Source organism: Hyperolius riggenbachi, chromosome 2, assembly GCF_040937935.1.
Source record: "Hyperolius riggenbachi isolate aHypRig1 chromosome 2, aHypRig1.pri, whole genome shotgun sequence".
In the NCBI taxonomy this organism is placed as follows: Eukaryota; Metazoa; Chordata; class Amphibia; order Anura; family Hyperoliidae; genus Hyperolius; species Hyperolius riggenbachi.
This window is the reverse complement of record NC_090647.1, coordinates 21,988,371-22,009,276: the sequence shown is the minus strand read 5'-3', so window position 1 is coordinate 22,009,276 and position 20,906 is coordinate 21,988,371. Positions and strand designations below refer to the sequence as shown.

At 45.5% G+C, this 20,906-nt stretch overlaps 1 protein-coding gene across 1 annotated transcript; it reads right to left on the bottom strand.

Moving 5' to 3' along the window:
- Positions 1-18,962: 18,962 nt before the first annotated feature.
- LOC137544659 (E3 ubiquitin-protein ligase TRIM11-like) lies at positions 18,963-20,594 on the bottom strand. The gene has a single exon (XM_068265755.1). The coding sequence runs from the start codon at positions 20,592-20,594 to the stop codon at positions 18,963-18,965; it is 1,632 nt and encodes a 543-aa protein (XP_068121856.1).
- Between the last annotated feature and the right edge of the window lie 312 nt (positions 20,595-20,906).

Sequence of the window (20,906 nt, the reverse complement as noted above, 5' to 3'; positions counted from 1 at the left end):
CGCTGCAGCAGAAGAAGGAGATGAAGGAATGTCTCTGATTATCAGAATACAATAGAAGTAATGGTTGTGTAACTATTGTACAGGGCCTGGCTTAGCTAATCTCTCAGTTTTGTTCATAAGGGAACCTTTGGACTTTGGATTGTCAACAGTTGTAAATGAGCTGAAATAGTGTTTCAATGTGATTAGATCTCAAGAAAGTAGATGAAGAAGATTTCCTAGAACACTATGCAGTTGAATGTCTGTCATTATTTAAGTCAGAAGATTAATTTGCTGGACAATATCCTGCTGTTCATCTTAAGCTAAATACTCACCACCATGACTGTCATTATTGCTGCACGATACTAAACAACATTTGCATGGTTGTGAGCCTGTACCCACATTGGGAGATCACAGAAACGATAGCTCATCGCTCAAATTATCACTGGTCTCCATTGGGTATGGGCATTTAGACCCCAAAAGATTATGCTGAAGGAAAAGGATTGTTATTAGCAATATACTAATAATATACTAATATGCAACTACAGATACTATAAATAATGCATCCATATACACATTGATTGTCCTGTTTGAATGCCGGCAGATCAGATCACTTAGATCAAACCTGCTGCATGGATGGGTAATTGATGTGTGTTCGGCAACCCTTTATGTTGATTGCTGGCCTGGAGGATGTGAGACTAATTTTATTCAATGCTTTGGTCATATAAACTTTAAAATGATATTGAAGCGAAATCCAAAAAAAGATACCTATGGAGAGGGGAGGGTCTGGATCCCATTGAGCCTTTCCTAACCCTGCTCAGGGTCCTTGATCAAGGGATGTCCCCATATTCGTCCAACTGGTGCAATACACCTTCAGGTATCCTCAGAAGGCTTCTGGAGCACTGGTGTCGCTGACTGTGCTCTCATTAGCACATACTCTCGTGCATGTGCAGTATGGAGCTGCCTGTCTTTGGGAGAGATTTGGAGACACAAGTGCTTCTGAAGCCTTCCTGGAGTGAGAGGACCAAGAGGGGACAGGGAAGGCTAAATAGGATCCAGAGCCTTCCCTCTCCATAGGTAAGTATCTTTAAGGTTCAAGTCCGTTGCTTCATATCTACTGTCTGTTTTACTTGCTTTGCCTGGACCCTGCATAATTGACAGTGGCATTGGCAGTTACTGGTAGTTTTTATTAAGGAATAACAAGCCACATGGGCATTTGTTCCCCTCTGCACCTGTGAAAAGTCTTGTCTGAAACACTCAAAGGGCTGGATCACGCTGAAAGCAATTTTCTAAGCAACAGTGATTTTAAAAGCTCTTGCTGATGTAATGCTATGAGTATGTTGTTCACACTTGAGCAGTGGCTGGAAAATGTACTGGTTAAGGGCTCTGCCTTTGACATGGGTGACTCAGAATCCTGGATAGGGTGCAGTGGTGGGTAGATACCTTAATTCACAGATTTTACTTATTCGGCCGTGGTTGAAAAAAAATCTGGAAATGTCGTGATTCATTTTCGGATTCGAAAATGGATTCATGAATTCGACCCGGATTTTTGCCGTGAATGAGGCAATCACGGCTAAACATGGCTGTGATCCAGATTTTCTTTTAACGTTAATAGTGAAGCCCCCATACATGCTACAATCCCCAAAATTGCATGGATTATAAAGGTGATAAGGGGCTACAACTTAAAAAAAAAATCAAAAAAACTTTTAGTTTTTGAGAAAATGGATTTTAAAGTTAAATCAGCACTTTAAATGCAGCTATTAATTTGTAATAATTGGTTTTAAACAGGGAAATACACTTTAAGCATTTGCAGAGATGATAGTGAGTCCCAATGGCACCTGTCGGTGGTGGTTCCACTGGAGGAGGATGAAATGGCAGCAGAGTTGTCAGTGGACCCTGGCGGTGGGAACGCAGACTTTAGTAGTGAAATAGAACCTCAGCGGCAGCAGGAGGAGGACTAAAGCAGTCAGTGCAGCAGCAAAGAACGACCATGGCACCTCACTGGTGGTACCACAGCATGATAATGCTATCCAAAAATTATATGCATCCGTGGACCCTGGCGGTGGGAACGCAGACTTTAGCAGTGAAATAGAACCTCAGCGGCAGCAGGAGGAGGACTAAGCGGTCAGTGCAGCAGCAAAGAACGACCATGGCACCTCATTGGTGGTACCACAGCATGATAATGCTGCCCAAATGATAATCCCTCCCTCTCGGAGAGGACACTGGAAGGGGGCAGGACAGGACTTCCAGGGAATACTGGGCAAGCTCCCTCCAGATGTCCAGTCTCTTGACCCAGTACTCCATGGGGGCCATGGGGTTGTCGGTGTCAAGCCCGCTGAATGACCCCATGTAGTCAAACACCATGCTGGCAGATGCACCTGTGACCAGGAGGCAGAGGCTTGGTCAAACCCTGAAAGCTGGCGCTCAGCAGGGTCTGACGCCAATGTGCTGCAGGGGAAGCAGAGGAGGACTGGCTGGTCTCACCAGCCTCAATGTCTGTGTGTTGAGTAGCTGAGGGCACACTGGAGGGTGAAGTACGCTTGCGTGCTGCTGCGGCGGGGGCTTCACGACCCTGAGGGAGGGATGATGCTGCTGTGGTGGGTCTCGTGCTCTGACCACCCCCTTGCTGGTCCTTCATCCTCTTGAACTCAGCATAGTGATTGCAGTTGGATCTCTTCAGGTAGGCCTGGAGGGATGAGGTACCCATCTTGGACAGATTGCGCCCACGGCTCAAAAGTATTCTGCATGAATTACACACAGCATAGGTTTTGTCGTGGCTTAACACTTCAAAATATTCCATATTGGGAACGTAAAGAACCCGGGGCCCGGTCCCTACTTGCCGTAGAGGGTGCAGCCGCTCTCCGACTGGTTGGGGTGTGCATAGTGATGGTGGTGCTGCTGCGTGTGGTGGTGCTGGCTGAAGCAGCGGCCTGTCTTCCATGCCCACTGCTGGACCTGCCCCTGCCTGACATATGGCGATGCAATGTGTTAGGTGACTCATCCTCCTCCGAGCTTTCATCGGGGGACTCATGCACATAAGGAAGGTCCAGATAATCATCATCATCCCTTTCGTCAGAAAAAAATCTCTTCTTGTGACCCCCCCCCCCCCCCACCTCCTCTTCTGCCCCAACATCCCAAGACACAGACACCTCCTCATCCTGAAAAAATACTTGTGATGCTGGCCCGAGCACAACCTCCTCCACATCAGGCCCTATTATGTCCTCAACTTCATCCATCAACACGTTTCCAGATACCGGACTGAGGGGCAGAACGCTCTCATCTGGGGAGGGCTGCTGACCACTGACTGCTGGGATGGATGTCACAGCAAGGGTGGGGCGTTGGCTGTTGCTGCTGTTGCTGGGAGTGCTGCTCACAGCAGAGGTCTGGGAACAACTAATGTGCTGCTCCTCTGTCATCATGTCCAGCAATGCCTGTGATTCAAGCTCGTGAACGACCACACGGCGAGGCAAGGTGCTGAAAATGGGTGACACCAGCATCGGCTGACTCGGCCCAGGTTGTGCTGCTGATAGACACCTTTCTGCTCCACCCCTACAGCTGAGCGCCCTCTCCCTGGCTGTGGACCAGTCCCAGAAGTGGCAGAGGCAATGGCACTCCCTCTCCTGCCACACCCACGACCCCTGCCAGACATGTTGTATGAAAAACATTTCAAGGTGGAGAAAGTGTGCTGATTTTTACAGTCACTATGTGTGTGGGCCTGGGGACAGACGGAATATAACCGGGAGCTTTTATTGATTTTTCAGTAAAGAAAAAAAACAACCAAAAAAACCAAAAACAAACAAAATACTAAATACAGTAATATAACACGAAAATCAGTGGACAGCGCTGCAGTCTGCCTGCACTATGCGCACAGCAAACTAACCGGTTGCACGCTAGTAGCACAGTACAAGGTCATTGACTAAACTTAGTGACTGAACAACAGTGGCAGTGACTGCAACTAACTGAAGTTGATCACTGGCTAATGAGCTGAATACAAGTGATACAGTAAAATAATAGAGCACAAAAAGTAGTGGACAGCGGTCTGCCTGCACTATGATTAGCAGTTTTGTTGTTCCAATCTGAGTTTGCTTATTCAGAAATTCGGATGATGCCGTCCAAAGCAGTTCAGCACCTTCAAAGAAAGTTGAAGAGAGTCGCGTTCCACGTGACTCCAGATGTTTCCTCCTTACAAGCCTGGAGGAGGAAGCTAAAGAGTCACGGGAAGTGCAACATGGAAAGCAACTCCGTGACTCTCTTCGAACATAAAGTTGCTAAACTGCTTCGGATGGTTTGGGTTTCTGAGAAAGGAAATTCATAATTGAACAATATTATACTCATAAGTCAGAGCAGGGATGCTTGTCTGATGACACTGATTTCAAAGTTATGGGCCACAAGTCATCGCCCCTTATTACCAGATACCTCACCCAGCAAGGAAATGCCAAAAGATGTCCTGTGTCCACCAGCAGAGGGCGCAGTGCTTTAGAGGGTGGGGGAGGCTGTGAAGCCCTCTCCTGGCAAGATGCCGGTATCCTCTGCTGATGGCTATAGGAGGAGGGAGCACCCATACTTATGGCATTTCTCTCTAGTCACAAACAGCTTCTATAGCTGGAGGTTGGGGCTGGTTTATCTCCAGGAGGGGCACCACACTCTTCATTCTGGTTTCAGCAGAGCACAACATATATCATATAGCCTATTTAGCAGCACAGAAAGCTTCTTAAGCCACAGTCAGTGAGCAGATACACTCAGTCACCCGCAGCACATAACAAGCAGGGACGGATTTCTGAGAAGGCCACAAAGGCCATGGCCTAGGGTGATATAAATCAGCAGGGTGCAGGACTTGGAGAGATAAGAGGTCACATGTGAAAGTAAATCACCTCTCCTGCTTTGCTCTGGTCTGCCTGAATTCCAGAGATCCCTGCATCTCTCTCACTTGTGCAGCGTGTGTGATGACAGTCAGCATCTGCTGTCACCTGATGATCATGTCCTCTGTATGATGAGTGGGGACAAACAAACTGCTGTGAGAAGGAAAATATATGTGTAATGCCTAGCAGATCTCCTGTTTTCTTTTAGCCACTATTGGCGTACAGCCCACGTTTTCCCATTATTTAAGAAGGGCAAAAAATCTGATCCAGGAAATTATAGACCTGTAAGCTTAACATCAGTTGTATGCAAACTATTTGAGGGGTTACTAAGAGATACTATACATGACTTCATAGTAGAAAATAATCTTATTTCTCAGCATCAACATGGGTTTACTAAAGACAGGTCCTGTTTGACTAACATGCTCAGCTTTTATGAGGTAGTGAATGCTAATATGGATATTGGGAATGCTGTAGATGTGATATACTTGGACTTTGCAAAGGCCTTTGACACTGTTCCCCACAGAAGTCTGGTGCAAAAGTTGAGGATGCAAGGACTGGGGAAGAGTTTGTGTGCATGGATAGGGAACTGGCTAATGGACAGAAAACAAAGAGTTGTGGTCAATGGATCGTACTCAAAATGGGAGACTGTTAGCAGTGGGGTCCCACAGGGGTCTGTACTGGGTCCAGTGCTCTTCAATTTATTTATTAATGACCTAGTAGATGCAGTAGTGAGCAATGTTGCTATTTTTGCAGATGATACAAAATTGTGCAGAATCATCAACTCTCAGGAAGATAGTGTCATATTGCAACAGGATCTGGATAGGATGGCTATATGGGCACATAAATGGCAGATGAAGTTCAATGTTGACAAATGTAAAGTCATGCATTTTGGTCGTACCAATGGTCTAGCACCATACAAAATAAATGGGATACAGTTGGGAACATCAAACTTGGAGAAGGACTTAGGAGTACTCATCGACAACAAGTTAAATAATCGTACTCAATGCCAAGCCGCTGCAGCTAAAGCGAACAAAATTTTGGGATGCATTAAAAGGGAAATAAAAACTCGAGATGCTAGCATAATATTGCCCCTGTTTAACTCTCTAGTAAGGCCACATCTGGAATATGGAATTCAGTTCTGGGCACCACATTACAAAAAAGATATTGCAGTTTTAGAGCAGGTGCAGAGACGAGCTACAAAATTGATACGTGGGATGGAAGGTCTCGCTTACCAAGAAAGGTTAGATAAACTGGGTTTATTTAGTCTAGAGAAAAGACGCCTTAGAGGGTATCTAATTAACATGTATAAATACATTAGAGGGCAATATAATAGCTTGGCGGATGAGCTTTTTGTCCCTAGGCCTTCTCAAAGGACTAGAGGACATGAGCTGCGCATGGAGGAAAAACGTTTTAGTCATTTATTTAGGAAAGGGTTCTTTACAGTAAGAGTGGTTAAGATGTGGAATGCATTGCCACAGGAAGTCGTTATGGCAAACTCTATACCTGCATTTAAAGGGGGCTTAGATGCTTTCCTTGCGTTGAAAGACATCCATGGCTACAATTACTAGGTTATGCCTAATGATGTTGATCCAGGGATTTTATCTGATTGCCATCTGGAGTCAGGAAGGAATTTTTCCCATTTGGGGCTAATTGGACCATGCCTGGTGGGGGTTTTTTCGCCTTCCTCTGGATCAACAGGGGTATGTGGGGGACGGGCTGGAGTTGTACTTTGTACTGGTTGAACTCGATGGACGTATGTCTTTTTTCAACCAAAATAACTATGTAACTATGTAACTATGTAACTATACCCCAATATATTGCCGTAGCTCTGAGCTCAGCCCACGTCTTCACCTATAGACATGCCGATACATGGTAGTGTCTGCACTAAACTGCATTTAACCACTTGCCGACCGCGCACTCATACCGCGCATCGGCAAAGTGGCAGCTGCAGGACCAGCGACGCAGTACTGTGTCACCGGCTGCAGGCTAATTAATCATGACAAGATTAGCTGCATGCTTGTTTCTGGTGTGATTCAGACACTATTATTAATAGATCAGCAGGGCTGCCAGGCAACTGGTATTGCTTAAAAGGAAATAAATATGGCAGCCTCCATATTCTTCTAACCGCAGTTGTCCTTTAACCACTTGCCGACCGCCCACAGCCCATGGGCGGCGGCAAAGTGGATGCCTTAAGGACCGCAATACGCCTTAGGGCGTTGCGTCCTTTTCCTATGCCGGGGGAGCGATCGCGTCATTGATGACGCGCGCTTCCCCCGGCAACTGGCTCCGCCCACCCGCCGTAACATCCCGCCGGCCATACGGAAGCGCCGGCGGGATGTTAACCCCGCGATCGCCGCTACAAAGTGTATAATACACTTTGTAATGTATACAAAGTGTATTATACAGGCTGCCTCCTGCCCTGGCGGTCCCAGTGTCGGAGGGACCACCAGGGCAGGCTGCAGCCACCCTAGTCTGCACCCAAACACACTGATCTGCCCCCCCCGCCCACTGATCGCCCACAGCACCCCTCAGACCCCCCCCCTGCCCACCCCCCAGACCCCTGTTTGCACCCAATCACCCCCCTAATAACCCAACAATCACTCCCTGTCACTATCTATCAACGCTATTTTTTTTTTATCTCCCCCCCTGCCCCCAGCCCCCTCCTGATCACCCCCCCACCCCTCAGATTCTCCCCAGGACCCCCCCCAGACCCCCCCCCTGTGTACTGTATGCATCTATCCCCCCCTGATAACCTGTCAATCACCTGTCAATCACCCATCAATCACCCATCAATCACCCCCTGTCACTGCCACCCAACAATCAGCCCCTAACCTGCCCCTTGCGGGCAATCTGATCACCCACCCACACCAATAGATCGCCCGCAGATCCGACATCAGATCACCTCCCAAATCCATTGTTTACATCTATTCTCTCCTCTAAACACCCACTAATTACCCATCAATCACCCATCAATCACCCCCTATCACCACCTGTCACTTTTACCTATCAGATCAGACCCTAATCTGCCCCTTGCGGGCACCCAATCACCCGCCAACACGCTCAGATTGCCCTCTGACCCCCCCCTTATCAATTCGCCAGTGCATTAATTACATCTGTTCTTCCCTGTAATAACCCACTGATCACCTGTCAATCACCTGCCAATCACTTATCACCCATCAATCACCCCCTGTCACCCCCTGTCACTGCCACCCATCAATCAGCCCCTAACCTGCCCCTTGCGGGCAATCTGATCACCCACCCACACCAATAGATCGCCCGCAGATCCGACATCAGATCACCTCCCAAATCCATTGTTTACATCTATTCTCTCCTCTAAACACCCACTAATTACCCATCAATCACCCCCTATCACCACCTGTCACTGTTACCTATCAGATCAGACCCTAATCTGCCCCTTGCGGGCACCCAATCACCCGCCCACATGCTCAGATTGTCCTCAGACCCCCCCTCCCCCCCTTATCAATTCGCCAGTGCATTAATTACATCTGGTCTTCCCTGTAATAATCCACTGATCACCTGTCAATCACCTGCCAATCACCTATCACCCATCAATCACTCCCTGTCACCCCCTGTCACTGCCACCCATCAATCAGCCCCTAACCTGCCCCTTGCGGGCAATTTGATCACCCACCCACACCAATAGATCGCCCGCAGATCCGACACCAGATCACCTCCCAAATCCATTGTTTACATCTATTCTCTCCTCTAAACACCCACTAATTACCCATCAATCACCCCCTATCACCACCTGTCACTTTTACCTATCAGATCAGACCCTAATCTGCCCCTTGCGGGCACCCAATCACCCGCCAACACGCTCAGATTGCCCTCTGACCCCCCCTTATCAATTCACCAGTGCATTAATTACATCTGTTCTTCCCTGTAATAACCCACTGATCACCTGTCAATCACCTGCCAATCACCTATCACCCATCAATCACCCCCTGTCACCCCCTGTCACTGCCACCCATCAATCAGCCCCTAACCTGCCCCTTGCGGGCAATCTGATCACCCACCCACACCATCCGATCGCCTTCAGACCCGCAGTCAGATCACCTCCCAAGTGCATTGCATCTGTTCTCTCCTCTAAACACCCACTAATTACCCATCAATCACCCCCTGTCACTGCTACCCATCAGATTAGACCCCCATCTGCCCCTAGGGCACCCAATCACCCGCCCACACCCTCAGACCCCAGCCCTGATCACCTCACCATTGCATTACTTGCATCTATTCCCCCCACTAATCACACCTTGAGACACCCATCAATCACCTCCTGTCACTACCTGTCACCCCCTAGCACACCTACCCATCAGATCAGGCCCTAATTTGCCCCGTGTGGGCTCCTGATCACTCGGCCAAACCCTCAGATCCCCCTCAGACCCCCTTCCGATCACCTCCCCAGTGCATTGAGTGCATCTATTTTCCCCTCTAATCACCCCCTGAGACACCCATCAATCACCTCCTGTCACCCCCCTAGCACTCCTATCCATCAGATCAGGCCCAATACAACCTGTCATCTAAAAGGCCACCCTGCTTATGACCGGTTCCACAAAATTCGGCCCCTCATAGACCACCTGTCATCAAAATTTGCAGATGCTTATACCCCTGAACAGTCATTTTGAGACGTTTAATTTCCAGACTACTCACGGTTTTGGGCCCGTAAAATGCCAGGGCGGTATAGGAACCCCACAAGTGACCCCATTTTAGAAAAAAGACACCCCAAGGTATTCTGTTAGGTGTATGACGAGTTCATAGAAGATTTTATTTTTTGTCAAAAGTTAGCGGAAATTGATTTTTATTGGGTTTTTTTCACAAAGTGTCATTTTTCACTAACTTGTGACTAAAAATAAAATCTTCGATGACCTCGCCATACACCTAATGGAATACCTTGGGGTGTCTTCTTTCTAAAATGGGGTCACTTGTGGGGTTCCTATACTGCCCTGGCATTTTAGGGGCCCTAAACCGTGAGGAGTAGTCTTGAAACAAAAATGACCTGTGAAATCCTAAAGGTACTCATTGGACTTTGGGCCCTTTAGCGCAGTTAGGGTGCAAAAAAGTGCCACACATGTGGTATTGCCGTACTCGGGAGAAGTAGTATAATGTGTTTTGGGGTGTATTTTTACACATACCCATGCTGGGTGGGAGAAATACCTCTGTAAATGACAATCTTTTGATTTTTTTTACACACAATTGTCCATTTACAGAGTTATTTCTCCCACCCAGCATGGGTATGTGTAAAAATACACCCCAAAACACATTTTACTACTTCTCCCGAGTACGGCGATACCACATGTGTGGCACTTTTTTGCACCCTAACTGCGCTAAAGGGCCCAAAGTCCAATGAGTACCTTTAGGATTTCACAGGTCATTTTGCGGAATTTGATTTCCAGACTACTCCTCATGGTTTAGGGCCCCTAAAATGCCAGGGCAGTATAGGAACCCCATAAATGACCCCATTTTAGAAAGAAGACACCCAAAGGTATTCCGTTAGGAGTAGGGTGAGTTCATAGCAGAGGCGTATCTGGGCAAAACAGCGCCTATGGCAAACACTGAAATTGCGCCCCCCACACACACGCGGTCAGAGCACCCTTCCCCTGTAAAAACAGCATCCTTTCTCACTTTCATTGTTGTCTGGTTAAGTAAAAGCTTATACTGCACATACTGGAGGTAGCAGAGATCAGCACACACTGCAGCTAGTTTACTATCAGTACAGGCACAGAGTAACAGCTTATACTGTACATACTGGAGGTAGCAGAGATCAGCACACGCTGCAGCTAGTTTACTATCAGTACAGGCACAGAGTAACAGCTTATATAATACAGACTGGAGGTAGCAGAGATCAGCACACGCTACAGCTAGGTTACTATCAGTACAGGCACAGAGTAGCAGATTATACTGCACACACTGGAGGTAGCAGAGATCAGCACACGCTGCAGCTAGTTTACTATCAGTACAGGCACAGAGTAACAGCTTATATAATACATACTGGAGGTAGCAGAGATCAGCACACACTGCAGCTAGCTTACTGTCAGTACAGTACAGGCACATGGGAGCCCACTTCTGTGATTATATTAACCACACTTTGCTCTTGAAGGGGAGGAGGGGGTTTATTGGCCATGCTATATGGGGGTAAAGGAGGGGTGCAACACTAGATACAAGGGATGGGTCCCATAGAGGGGGAAAACGTCTCTATATAAGTATATAAAATATATATAATTTGTGTACATACACATCAAAGACACACATACATACACACAACATACATTTATACTACGCACAGTCAGATACTCCACATATACAGCAAACACATACAAACAGCCATTTACACAGATCCATACATAATGCACAAATACAGCACACACATACAAGCAGCCATTTACACGCAGATCCATACACATGCACACGCATACCAGCAGCCATTTACACAGATCCATACATATGCACACACATACCAGCAGCCATTTACACAGATCCATACATAATGCACAAATACAGCACACACATCGCAGCAGCCATTTACACATGCAGATATGCACACACATTTCAGCAGCCATTTACACGCAGATCCATACACATGCACACACATACCAGCAGCCATTTACACAGATCCATACATAATGCACAAATAGAGCACACACATTGCAGCAGCCATTTACACACGCAGATATGCACACACATTTCAGCAGCCATTTACACGCAGATCCATACACATGCACACACACACCAGCAGCCATTTACACAGATCCATACATATGCACACACATTGCAGCAGCCATTTACACGCAGCTCCACACACATGCACACACATACCAGCAGCCATTTACACAGATCCATACATATGCACAAATACATCAGCACACATACACACAGCACACACAATACATACATAAAAGAAGCACCTCAGTCTCACAGCACTCTGTGTTGGTCACGCTGTCTCCCCTGCACGTGTCTGTGTATCTCTTCTCCTCCAGGCTTCCTCATGTTCCGAGGGAGGGGGGAGGTGGACGGGTCACGGGCTCACATTTCTCCAGTTCCTCTCTGTGTAAACAGCTCAGCAATGCGCATAGCTGAAGCTATAAATTCGGAGCAAGAGGGTAATGTAGATCAGGCTCCAGCCTGATCTAATTTTGAGTATATTCAATTTTACAAGTAGCAACTTCCCCCCTCCGTGCAGGTAAAAGTGGTGCGTCCCCTGCACCCAATGCACTCACTGGCCAATGACGCTTCTGATAGGAAGGCAGCAGGGACAGCGGGCAGCGCTGATCAGAGCAGCAATAAGGAGATAGCGTGCAGCACAGAATGGGGCAGGCATGGCGCCCATGGGTGCTATGTCGCCCATGGCACTAGCCATACCTGCACCCCTCTAAATACGCCTCTGGTTCATAGAAGTTTTTATTTTTTTGTCACAAGTTAGCGGAAATTGATTTTAATTGTTTTTTTTCACAAAGTGTCATGTTCCGCTAACTTGTGACAAAAAATAAAATCTTCTATGAACTCACCATACTCCTAACGGAATAACTTGGGGTGTCTTCTTTCTAAAATGGGGTCATTTGTGGGGTTCCTATAATGCCCTGGCATTTTAGGGGCCCTAAACCATGAGGAGTAGTCTTGAAACCAAATGTCGCAAAATGACCTGTGAAATCCTAAAGGTACTCATTGGACTTTGGGCCCTTTAGCGCAGTTAGGGTGCAAAAAAGTGCCACACATGTGGTATCGCCGTACTCAGGAGAAGTAGTATAATGTGTTTTGTGGTGTATTTTTACACATACCCATGCTGGGTGGGAGAAATAACTCTGTAAATGGACAATTGTGTGTAAAAAAAATGAAAACATTGTCATTTACAGAGATATTTCTCCCACCCAGCATGGGTATGTGTAAAAATACACCCCAAAACACATTATAGTACTTCTACTGAGTACGGCAATACCACATGTGTGGCACTTTTTTGCAGCCTAACTGAGCTAAGGGGTCCAAAGTCCAATGAGCACCTTTAGGCTTTACAGGGGTGCTTACAATTTAGCACCCCCCAAAATGTCAGGACAGTAAACACACCCCACAAATGACCCCATTTTGGAAAGTAGACACTTCAAGGTATTCAGAGAGGGGCATGGTGAGTCCGTGGCAGATTTCATTTTCTTTTGTCGCAAGTTAGCAGAAATGGAAACTTTTTTTTTTTTTTGTCATTAAGTGTCATTTTCCGCTTACTTGTGACAAAAAATAATATCTTCTATGAACTCACTATGCCTCTCAGTGAATACTTTGGGATGTCTTCTTTCCAAAATGGGGTCATTTGGGGGGTATTTATAATATCCTGGAATTCTAGCCCCTCATGAAACATGACAGGGGGTCAGAAAAGTCATAGATGCTTGAAAATGGGAAAATTCACTTTTTGCACCATAGTTTGTAAACGCTATAACTTTTACCCAAACCAATAAATATACACTGAATGGGTTTTTTTTTTATCAAAAACATGTTTGTCCACATTTTTCGTGCTGCATGTATACAGAAATTTTACTTTATTTGAAAAATGTCAGCACAGAAAGTTAAAAAAATCATTTTTTTGCCAAAATTCATGTCTTTTTTGATGAATATAATAAAAAGTAAAAATCGCAGGAGCAATCAAATAGCACCAAAAGAAAGCTTTATTAGTGACAAGAAAAGGAGCCAAAATTCATTTAGGTGGTAGGTTGTATGAGCGAGCAATAAACCGTGAAAGCTGCAGTGGTCTGAATGGGGAAAAAGTGCCTGGTCCTTAAAGAGAACCCGAGGTGGGTTTGAAGAATATTATCTGCATACAGAGGCTGGATCTGCCTATACAGCCCAGCCTCTGTTGCTATCCCAAACCCCCCTAAGGTCCCCCTGCACTCTGCAATCCCTCATAAATCACAGCCACGCTGCTGACAAACAGCTTGTCAGAGGTGGCTGTGTTTATCTCTATAGTGTCAGTCTGCTGCTCTCCCCGCCTCCTGCAGAACTCCAGTCCCCGCCTGCATCCCTTCCCTCCCTGCTGATTGGAGGGAAGGGACGGGGGAAGGGACAGGAGCTATGCAGGAGGCGGGGGAGCAGCTGAGACTGACACTACAGATGTAAACACAGCCTCACAGCACGGCTGTGATTTATGGGGGATTGCAGAGTGCAGGGGGACCTTAGGGGGGTTTGGGATAGCAACAGAGGCTGGGCTGTATAGGCAGATCCAGCCTCTGTATGCAGATAACATTCCTTAAACACACCTCGGGTTCTCTTTAAGGGGTAGAAAGACTGTGGTCCTTAAGTGGTTAAGCAGAATAACAAGTGTAAAGTGTCACCACACAAAAAGAGCAGGGCAGAGAGCAATACCTTACACTCTACTCATCACAACATTTTGCACATTATTCTGCTTAGCGCAGTTTAATCCATACACCCCCTGATCATCAAGTACTGCAGCTTATTCTATGCCTGCTTCAGCAAGCTGCATGTGTGGCCAGAGCATTATGACTAAAAATCCATTTCCTTCTCAGTTTAGGTTCCCTTTAACTGAGGCTGCTCTGCTCCGATGTGTATGTTACTGCATTATGCACACCTGAGAAAAGAAAAAAACAAGCAAGCAAGAGTGAAATGTCACAGGGCTGTCATGTGAACTGCCAACTTTCACCAGTGAGCTCTTATTACACAAACTGTAACAGATACCACCAGCAGAGGGCGCTCCAACACAACTATGGGCTCAAACCCACTAGCAGTCTTTTCTAATCACTAGTGATTTCCAAAGCTCTTGCTAATGCAACGCTATGGGGGATTATTATACAATCACATCGCTCCAGTGTGATCACACCCATAGCATTACATTAGCAAGAGCTTTCCACATCACAAAGCGCTCAGAAAAGCGCTGCTAGTGGCCTAGTGGGCTCCAGGCTTATAACATTTATACTGTATCAGGCATTCCATTTTCAGTGCCTTTTCTGTTACATTCCAACAGGCAACCTTATTGTTTCTTAATCCTATTTTATGTGCTGGTTCTGCCACAGGAGCGCAATGCAATGGGCGTGGCGTGCACCACCAGCGCATGCGCAGAAGCACAGCAGTGAATAATGGCGCACAGCTCCTATGCATAATAATGGCGCCGCATTATAAAGATACGCTTATCGCTATTTATCGTTAGTACTGCATAATAATGGCGCACAGGGAAAAAAGAAGAAAAACGGCACACACTAACGTTATTTATCAATAGTGGCACACACTAACGTTATTTATCAATAGTGGCACACACTAACGTTATTTATCAATAGCGCCCTACATAAGCCAAACAGCAGACGTTATTTAACTGCAAAACGGTGAATGGATTTAATGTAACACTGTCAAGGTTAGGGTTAGGCACTGGGGGGGGGGGGGTGTCTTAGGGTTAGGCACCACCAGGGGGGTCTTAGGGTTAAGCACCACCAGGGGGTGGTTAGGGTTAGGCACCACCAGGGGGGGTCTTAGGGTTAGGCATTGGGGGGGTCTTAGGGTTAGGCACCACCAGGGGGGGTCTTAGGGTTAGGCACCACCAGGGGGGGTCTTAGGGATAGGCATTGGGGGGGTCTTAGGGTTAGGCACCACCAGGGGGGGTCTTAGGGTTAGGCACCACCAGGGGGGGTTTATGGGTTAGGGATAGGGACAGAGATGGTTCTGTGTGTTAACGCTAAATAACAATAAGGCTTTAACGTTAAATAGCGATAAGCGGCAAACGGATTAGCGGCAACACTGTGCGCCATTATTCACAGGCGCCATTTTCAGATGGAAGCGCGCAGAAGATGCTGACCTACGTGGGTCAGAGATCCTTATGGGGATGACAGCCGGGCCTTGGAGGAAGACAGAACTGCAGCAAGGGACCAGAGAGACTTCTAGTGGCCGGAAGAAGCCCCAGGTAAGTAAAGCTTTATACCATTGGCTTACCTCAGATGTCCTTTGAGGTTGAAGAGCTAAATTTTGCAATTAGACACCACTGCACTGCAGGCTGACTTACATAGGTGAGACACATCCCTTTTCCTGTCTCCCAACAAAGTAAAGCAGAAAAGGCTGAGGCTGGGTGCACACTTAGCAGAAATGATAGCGTTGTGGGAAACGCAGTGTTTTTGCCGCTAATGGAAGTCTATGGGACGCAGGAAAAAATATGCGTTTGGTATGCATGCGTTTTAAAAAAAAGCTGGTTTTGTTGCATAATATGCAAAAAATGCATCAAAAATGCACATAATAAAAGCCAATGCAAACACAATGATATGTGTTTTTAATATGCGTTTTTTTAAATTGTTTTGTGATGTACTTCTGCTTCCTGTTGTCTTCCTAGTTATTTGCATAAAACGCAATTGTAAAATGCATGAAAAATGCATACACGTTTTGTGTATGTGAAACGCAAACGCAATAAAACACACGCAAAACGCTTGTAAAACACTTCTGCGGTAAAAAACAGCACCAAAAACACAACAAAAATGCACACAAAAACCGCACATGCTCACATTATGTTATGTGTGCACCTACCCAAAGACTTGTGTACAGTAGAGGTACAGAGGGTGCCTCTGGGTATACAGACAGTGCTGGGCATTTCTATGGAGACACCCAGCATGCAAACCCAGTATCGAGGCTGCACTTTGGTTTAAATGCCCTCTAGATAAGCTTTCAATTAGTAATGGGCTTCCAAATAGTAATAATTTCGCTGGCTGCAGCAGAGGGGGGAAATGGAGGGGTTAACTTACCCATATCGCCACCTAATGAATACGTGGTATTCACTAGAGTTTCATGTCACTTCAACGCTGCCTCCTTCAATCCTAAAACATGACGGCGACCGCATCAGCTATAGGCGGCGATATGAGTAAGTTAACCCCCCCTGCTGCGGCCAGCACGACATAATACAAATTCTGATTACGACAGGCAGGGCTATTTGGAAGCCCAACATTACTTTTAATACAAGTTCTGTAATTATATGTAGCGCCATCTGCTGGTGGAGTTGGCAAAGACAAAATATTCCTACATAAATAGGAAAATAGATAGTGAACATAAATGATTAGAAAAAAATAGAGAAAAAATAAAACACTATATAATCCTTTTATCATTGGTGCTTACAGGAATTCCTAGTGACAGGGTGACAATAAACAAATAAAATACACATACAACACAATGTTTATAGACTATAATAAGAATCAGAACTCTGAGAAGTCAGTGAAAAATCTCCATTTAATCATTTTGACAAAAGTAATTTTACATATCTCCCTCTGTGTTATTATGTAATTATGTCAGTTATAAGACTATCTAGCTGGGTTGTATAAAACTGCTGGACTGATTGGAGCACCACCTTATGCAAGTAGTAGATATGAAATGATTACACTATATTATATGTTTCCCTAACTATATATATATATATATAATCCTCCTGATACTAAAAATGCATTTAACCACTTAATGACTACGTCCTGCTAGAGCCTCTTAATGGCTCCAGGACGTTTTTATAAGTCAGACAGTGCTGCTGCCGTTGTGCACGTGCGCGCTCCCGCGTGTGCATGTGCATTACCGTGCATGTGAAAATAGTGGGGGGAAAAAACCACCAAAGAAAAAATACACCTTTCTTTCCAAATACTATATCGTCACCATACTTTGTACAAGGGACATAATTAAAATCTTGTGATAACTAGGACACATAGGCAGGTACAATGCGTGGATTTTATGTACAGTAGCAGTGTTTATATTAAAACTATAGGGGATGAAATTAAAGAAATAGTGTATTTTTTTATTTTTTTTCCTTGTTTTTCCCTTTAAAATGCATAGAAAATAAAGTAATTACTGAAAACAAAAATCAACCCCAAAAAGCCCAATTGGTGGTGAAAAAAACAAGATATAGATCATTTCATTGTGATTAGTAGTGATTAAGCTATTGGCAAATGAAAGGGATGAGCACTGAAAGGAGAACATCGCTCTTGTCCGTTAGGGTAAAAACACCTTTAGGGTGAAGTGGTTAAACAAGTATGTATTGCTTTTCTATATGAAACACGGTGCCTGTTAATCTGATCTTTTAATAGCATTTTGCCTGCTCAGAATCAGAATCACTTTATTTGCCAAGTGCGCCGTTTGGCCAACTCAGAATTGGTTGTGGTACACACGGCAATGGCAGTACAATACAAAAAGGAACAGACGTGGCATTGTCAACATGTGAAAATGTCCTCACAGTTCTCAAGGCAAGCATTCAAACAGCAGGGTGAACAAACAGGACTTCTACAGCTTAGGAGCGGGGCAGAGATCTGGCACAGAAGTGCCAGTAGTTAGGGAAGGGCAACAGGTTAAAGAGACTCTGTAACAACATTTTCAGCCTTATTTCTTCTATCCTATAAGTTCCTATACCTGTTCTTAAGTGGTCTGTCTTACTTCAGCCTTTCCTAGTTGCACAGTAGCTGTATTATCTCTATTATATAATCTAATCTTCTATCCTTTGTCAGCTTTGTCAGGCTCAGGCACTCAGGCAGGAATGTGCTGCTCTGCTTGTGATAGGTAGAAGTTATACACACCCTCTCCGTGCCCCCTGCTGGCTCTGTATGAGTCACAGACTGAGCTTCTCTCAGCCTATCACATGCTGGTTAGCATCCATGTTTTTTGTTTGTAAACACTGCCTAAAACTGGCAATTACAAGCAAGGATTGCAGCAGGGAGTGGCAGAAACAGCACAGAGGTGCTCAGGAGAACATAATGAATAGAATAGTATGCTTTTTATTGTAAGAATGTTAGAGTACAGATTCTCTTTAAGTGATGCTACCCATAGGACTACAGTGCATTCAGTAGGTGTACAGCCTGGGGGAAGAACGTGTGCCCTCGCCTGGTGGTCTTAGAGGGGAGGGCTCTGAAATGTCTACCTGGGTCCCCTCCTGCGTGAGCGAGTCTGCAGTGTGGAGCGATTGGAATTTTTTTTAAATGAACAGACTGTATAATATAGCAGCAGAAGATAAGAAATGAATGTAAGTCAACATAACTTTTGGATTTTATGATACAATTGTTCAGGACAGAAAATGAGAGATGCAAGTATTGATGTTGGGTCTCTCCCAGAATTCACAGCAAGCTAGTAAGTATTGGACAGAGAATGGACCATATCCAGTCCCCTCCCTGTGATCTTTCACATCCTCTTTGTCCCCCCAGATATCTTCACACAACCATCCCACACAGTTATTACAGCATGGAGGGGCTCAGTGAAGGAAGCAGTGAAGGTGTGGAGGTGTCTGATGATCGGGTTACACAGGGCATAAAAGGAAATTTCTCCAGCCTCATAATCCAGATATATCCTGATTCTATCACTGGGGACCTCGTCATCGTCACATAACCAGATCTCTCTACTGTTATGTCTCACTGTGTACGGCTTACCCAACCTCTCCAAACACCAGGACCTTTTACTATTTCCATTCCCTGACTGCCATCCTTCCCTGTCTATACTGGGGTAACACATCCCAGCTCTCCAGTGTTCTGATCCTCCAACATCCACTTCCCAGTAATGTCGCCCTGAGGAGAATCTCTGGCTGCTCAACACCTGAGGATATTCCTGAAATCTCTCTGGTGTTTCTGGGTGATTTTGGTTTTCCTCTGACATGACTGCAGTTTTCCCGTCAGCTGATATATGTAGATCATTAGCAGCTGTGTTTACATCCAGTAATATGTCTGCATACACTGGCAGCCCTGATGTTTGCTGTGCAACCCCAATATATGTCCCCTCAGTCTGACGCTTTTTGTATTGTATACCAGACATGATATCAGATAGTCCTGTGTGTAATGTGTGCGAGATTCTGACCAAATCCAGATCCCCTCCATCATGGAGCTGCTTATCATGTCTCTCTCTGTCCTCCGTGTCACACAAGTCACCTGTGTCTGATTCCTGTAAGACAGTCAGTGGATCAGTTATGTTACACAGCTCCTCAATGTAATACATCTTAATCAACAGCTTGTCCTTTTTTATTTCCAGTTGCTGGATGACATCATCAAACCAGAGGATCATCAGACCTGCCTGCGTGCTGAAGTCACTAAGAACTTGTTTCTCCAGGTCTTCTACCCATCTCCTGAGGGCTCTAAACAAGGCAGTGATTATTTCTGTTTCAACATTTGCTTTTTCTTGTGCTTTCCTCCTGTTTTCCTCCATACTTTGTATTCTCTTACTAGTCTCCTCTGTCTCTGCCATCAGTTTCTGAAGAACATTGCTTAACTTCTTCTTCTTTTTCTCAAAGGCCTCATCCAGCATCTCCACCTGGTGTCCCCGATGTTCTCCATCCAGCCTGCAGGACACACAGATACAGGCAGCATCCTCAGTGCAGTAATACTCCAGGATCTTCTTATGGACGGAGCATTTCCTGTTCTCCAGGGAGGTGTTGGGGTCACATAAGACGTGTTCTGGTGCCTTGCTGTGGACTCTCAGGTGATTATCACATAGAAAAACCTCACACAGCAGACAGGACATAACAGCCGGTACATGTGTGTGGATGCACTGAGTGCAGCTGACTTTAGCCTCCTCCTGATCTGGCTGAGTAGACAGGAAATGTTCTGCTATCTTTCTGACAATAATGTTCCTCTGCAGTGTAGGCCGTTCCATAAACTCCTCTCTGCATTCTGGACAGAAATAATTGTCATACTCTTCCTGTGAATCTAGCACACGATCAATACATTTCTGGCAGAAGTTGTGACCACATCTCAGGATTACAGGATCGGTATAAATGGTCAGACAGACGGGACACTCCAGCTCCTTCCTCAGATCAGCAGACGCCATCGCTGGCAGCAGAAGACGGAAATGAAGGGAAGATTCTCTGTGTCCAGTATAACTGGATTCATTATTATTGCACAGGGTGTGGCTGAAATTATCAACTTTATCCATCAACCTTAAAGGGAGATTTCACTTTTATTGAAAAAAAAAAGTATAGTGCTGTCAGTCCGACTCTACAATCTGCAAGAATCTGAATTGCTTTGTTTTTTATGTATAAAGTTCTAAAATACTTGTGTAGCACCCATCTTTGTACACAGTATATACTGTATTATAAGAAGAATAGTGTTTGACTTAAAAGAAAACCTGTAACAAAAAAAA